We start from the raw sequence: 5,092 nt of genomic DNA on the forward strand, positions 1-5,092 counted from the left end.
GGTGAGGGTAAGCAAGATGGAAGAAGCCAACGTGGTTTATGTTGTACCAAGAAGCAAACTGAAGCCAATGCATTCTCTAACCCTATCCTAAACCCCAAAATACCCAAACCCACTGCCATCAAGTCGATTCTGATTTATACAACTCCCATTGGGTTTCCAGGACTGCAGATCTTGGAAGTAGATTGCCTCATCATCCTTCCATGGAGCAGCTGGTGGGTTTGAGCTGCTGACCTTCTGGTTAGCAGCCAAATGTCTTACCCACTATGCCACCAGAGCTCCTTAACCCTGTCCTACACAACCTCATATTCAGGTGAAATTCAATCTTGTTAGTCTTTTAAAACAGACATTTTCAGATAACTCTCTGCTTTCATATTTGTTATGGAAGCACCTAGTTGAGAAGGGTGAGTAGAATATTTGAGGTTCAAATTAAAGTTTAAAAGATCTTAGTAAATTAGTTACATGGCAAAAAAAAAGAACAGGGAGAGATAAGAATGTACTACACTCTTGAGATTGCTGCAGTTAGAGAAGAGCACAATTAAAGGAATTCCTATATTTCACTGATTCTAGGAAGCACATGTTTTCATAACATTGGAATGTGTCCCATAATTAACATCTTTAATTTTCATTTTTAATGCAAAATAAAATAAGGTTACATTTTAAAATTGATGATATATTGAATTCAAAAAATATAATTCATTTTTCACAGTATGATAGAGATTTCTAAAATTCACTTAGCATTGGAATTATTAAAGAATAAGCAAATATAAAATATGAAATAATTTCACAAAATTTAGAGCTGATCCATTGTTGCTGTTAGGTGCTGTCCAGTCAGTCTCCATTCATAGCAATGCTATATGCAACAAAACAAAACACTGCCCAGTCTTGAACCATCCTCACAATCATTGCCATGCTTGAGCACAGTGTTGCAGTCATTGTGTCAATCCATCCCACTGAGGGTGCTCCCCTTATTTCTGGCCCTCTGCTTTACCAAGCATGATATTCTTCTCCAGAGAATGGTCCTTCCTGATAACATGACCAAAGTACAAGAGATGAAATATGGTCATTCTCATTTCCAAGGAGGATTTTGAGTATACTTATTGCAAAAGAAATTTGTTCCTTCTTCAGGCAGTCCATGGTATTTTCCATATTCTTCATCTACACCATAATTCAAATGAATCAGTTTTTCTTCCGTCTTCCTTATTCATTGTCCAGCTTTCACATGCATCTGAGGCTATTGAAAAAACAATGGCTTGGGTCAGGCACACCTTAGTCTTCAAAATGAAATCTTTGCTCTTTAACACTTTAAAGAGGTCTTTGTAGAAGATATGTCCAGTGCAATACATCATTTGATTTCTTTACTGCTGCTTCCTTGAGCATTGATTATAGACCCAAATAAAATGAAATCCTTGACAACTTCAATAGTTTCTCCATTTATCATCATGTTGCTTGTTGGTCCAGTTGTGAGGATTTTTGTTTTCTTTATGTTGAGGTATAATTGATAATGAAGACTGTAGTCTGATCTTCTTCAGTAAGTGTTTCAAGTCTTCTTCACTTTCAACAAAGAAAGGATGTATCATCTGTATATCACAAATTGTTAATGAGGCTTCCTCCAATCCTGATGTCACATTCTTCATATAGTCCACCTTCTCAGATTATTAGCTCAGCAATGAGATTGTATAAGTATGGTGAAATGCTACAACCCTGATGCATATCTTTGCTGATTTAAAACCATGCAGTATCTGCATGTTCTGTTTGAATGACTGCCTCTACATATAGTTTCCTTGTGAACACAAAACACAAAACGTTCTTGAATTCTTCTCAATCCATAATTTGTTATGATCCACATGGTCAAATGCTTTCTCATAGTCAATAAAACACAGGTCAATGTATTTCTGGTGTTCTTTGCTTTCAGCCAAGATCCATCTGACATCAGCAATGATTCTCTCATGCTATGTTCTCTTCTAAATTCAGCTTGAATGTCTGGCAGTTCCATGCCCATGAACTGCTGCAATCATTTTTTAATTATCTTCTGCAAAATTTTACTTGAATGTGATATTATTGATATTGTTCAATAATTGCCACATTCTGTTAGATCACCTTTCTTTGGAATGGGCACAAATATCAATCTCTTCCACATGGTAGGCCAAGTAGCTGTCTTCCAAATTTCTTGGCATAGACAAATAAATTCTTCCAGCATTGCCTCTGTGTGTTGAAACATCTCAATGAGTATTCCATTATTTCCTAGAACCTTGTTTTTTGCCAATTTGATTATTGCATCTTGGACCTCTTCTTTAAATACCGTCAGTTCTTGATCATATGCTACTTCCTAAAATGGTTGAACATCAACCAGTTCTTTTTGGTACAGTGACCCTGTATATTCTTTCCACCTTCTTTTGATGCTTCCTGTATCATTCAATAATTAGATCATAGAACCCTTCAATATATCAACCCAAGGCTTGATTTTTTTTTCATCAGTCCTTTCAGCTTGAGAAATGCTGAACATTATTTCCATTTTGATTTTCTAACTTCAGATATTTGCATATTTCACTATAATACTTTACTTTTTTTCATTCATAATACTTTACTTTGTATTCTCAAGATGCCCTTGGAAATCTTCTGTTCAGTTCTTTTATGTCATCATTTCTTCCATTTGCTTTAGCAATTTTCCATTCAAGAGAAAGTTTCAGAGTCCCTTCTGACATCCATTTTGTTCTTTTCTTTCTTTGCTGTCTTTTCAATAACTTTTTTTCTAGTCTGTCTTAGTCTGGAAGCTCTGCTGAAACCTGTCCACCATGGGTGACCCTGCAGGTATTTGATACTGGTGGCATAGCTTCCAGCATTACAACAACAGGCGAGCCACCACAGTACAACAAACTGATAGACAAGGGGTGGAGCTGATCCATTGGGTATGATATGTTGACTCCACTTTGGAACCTTTTATACAAGATAAAACAAAATGCAGTAAGGAACAAAGAAAGACACTAATATCCTTAACATGTTGGAAAAGAAGAAGATAGGTAGAAATTGAATAACAGGATGTTAAAGATGAGTGGGTTTTTTTTTTCTTCAACTGTGTACCATAATTCTAATGAGTTTTCATCAATCCTAGAATAAATATACTGTATTCCTACTGAATTGGTCTCTCAGTTTTTCCCACTGTCTTTCAGAGCCCAGGTTGAGAGATCACATTACTTCAATTGAAAGAACAGTCAAGGTTATCATGAGTGACCCCAGTGTAAAAGTAAGACAATTGATATTTTTGTTTGATTAGTAGTAGTTTTAAGGATGAATTAAATGGTTTTGACTTTTTAAGGATCAATTTATAAGAATGCTTTATAAAGAACTCAGTGGTCAATTACATTTTTAAAAGAATACTATCTTTTCCAGTATGATGAACAACACCAAGGTAAAGTCCTAAAGTACACTCAGCTCAAGGGCTTCTCAGTATAATTTAAATCTCTACCCATGTCACCACTATGCCATTCCCTTCAAATCATTAATAATTAATTATAAAGATAATATATTTCCTCCAATAAATAATAAACCCTAAAGACTGTTCTTAGCATACTCACTGCCATCAAGTCAAACCCAACTCATAGCAAACCCTCCTTGGGTTTCCAAGGCAGTATCACTGTGGAAGTAAATTGACCAACCTTCCTTCCAAGGAGAGGCTTGCGGGTTTGAACTGCCAGCCTTCTGGTTAGTGGTCAAATGCCTTAGGCACTATGCTACCAGAATCACCTATTCTTAGCATAAACATTCTATTTTCCAACCAGGAAACACCTATTTCAAGTTCTGCCACAGAACCCAAACCGACTGCCATCAAGTCAGTTCGGACTCATGGTGACCCTATAGTACAGAGTAGAATTATTCCACAGGGTTTTCAAGACTGTAAATCTTTATGGAATCAGACTGCCTCATCTTCCCCCCAAGGAATGGCTGGTGGGCTCAAATCACTGACTTTTTTGGTTAGCAGACAAATGCTTTAATCATTGCACAACCACAGCTCCTTCCTGACATAGTAGGTTGTGCAAATATTTCCTGAGCAATTAATTAAAATATTTGTTGTTAGAAAAGATACAGAATTTATGCTGAGATAAATCAAAGAGGGGTGTGTGTGTGTGTGTGTGTGTGTTTAATGAAAATATATATTTTTTTTTTATTAAAATCTACATAGAAGACCTGCCCCACAAGATTGATGTTCTGGTTCTCTAGTGCCAGTTCTTGATCATATGACATACCACAAATGGGTGACTTTAGCCAACAAAATTTATTCTCTTAGAGTTTAGGTGGTTAGAAGTCCAAGTTCAAAGTGCCAGCTCTAGGGCTGGGCAAAAGCCCCTCTACCTTGGGCTTAAGCTCTGCCTCTTGCTCCCAGTCCACTGAAGCTACAGGCTTCTCTTAACTCAGACATCTGCTGGCTGCTGAGGCTGTCAAACACAAGGTTGACAAGTAAAATGGCACAGTCCCAAAATTATCAAACAACATGGCAGGTCATTCATTCAAGTGCATTAATAGTCCCAAGATTGGCAGAAAACATGGCAGGCCATTGAGATGAAGACTCGATTACATGCAGGGTGTAAGTGTGCCAAAAATCCCAGAGACTTTTCTCAAAGCCGTCTTCCCTAAAACAGCTACTCAGCTGCTCCAGTAGATCCCACCATGAAGTTTATTACAAGTATAGTCATGGAGAATAACTACATCCAGTTGCCCAGTCACTCAAAACCAAGCCCAGCCAAGTTAACACACAGCTTAACTACCACAGTGGCCAAGGTTGCAAAGCCTTATGGTAACAGACTACTTCATCTTTCTCCCTTGGAAATGAACAGTTACCCATTCAGTTGGCAGCCAAGCACTTTGACCTCTATGTCATCAGGGTTCCTTTAAAAAGTTATGTTAATAATCAAACTATGGTACATACAACAATGGAATAGTATGCAACACTAAAGAATAATGTAGAATCTGCAAAACACCACATAACATGGATGAACTTGAAGGACATTATGCTGAGTGAAATAAGTCAATCACAAAAGGACAAATATTGTATTAGTTCATTATTGTAAAAGTTAAGGAAAGGTTTATCTATAGAGGG

General features: G+C 37.0%; 1 protein-coding gene across 1 annotated transcript in view; it reads left to right on the plus strand.

Annotated features, from left to right (window-relative positions):
* MROH2B (maestro heat like repeat family member 2B) overlaps positions 1-5,092 on the plus strand; it is a 137,672-nt gene that overhangs the window by 46,497 nt on the left and 86,083 nt on the right. Inside the window, exons 5-6 of the mRNA XM_007950534.1 lie at positions 2,246-2,300; positions 3,168-3,241. Coding sequence (XP_007948725.1) covers positions 2,246-2,300; positions 3,168-3,241 — 129 coding nt within the window. The remainder of the gene's footprint in view (positions 1-2,245; positions 2,301-3,167; positions 3,242-5,092) is intronic.

Source organism: Orycteropus afer, unplaced genomic scaffold, assembly GCF_000298275.1.
Source record: "Orycteropus afer afer isolate SDZICR_OR568_19922 unplaced genomic scaffold, OryAfe1.0 scaffold00275, whole genome shotgun sequence".
In the NCBI taxonomy this organism is placed as follows: domain Eukaryota; kingdom Metazoa; phylum Chordata; class Mammalia; order Tubulidentata; family Orycteropodidae; genus Orycteropus; species Orycteropus afer.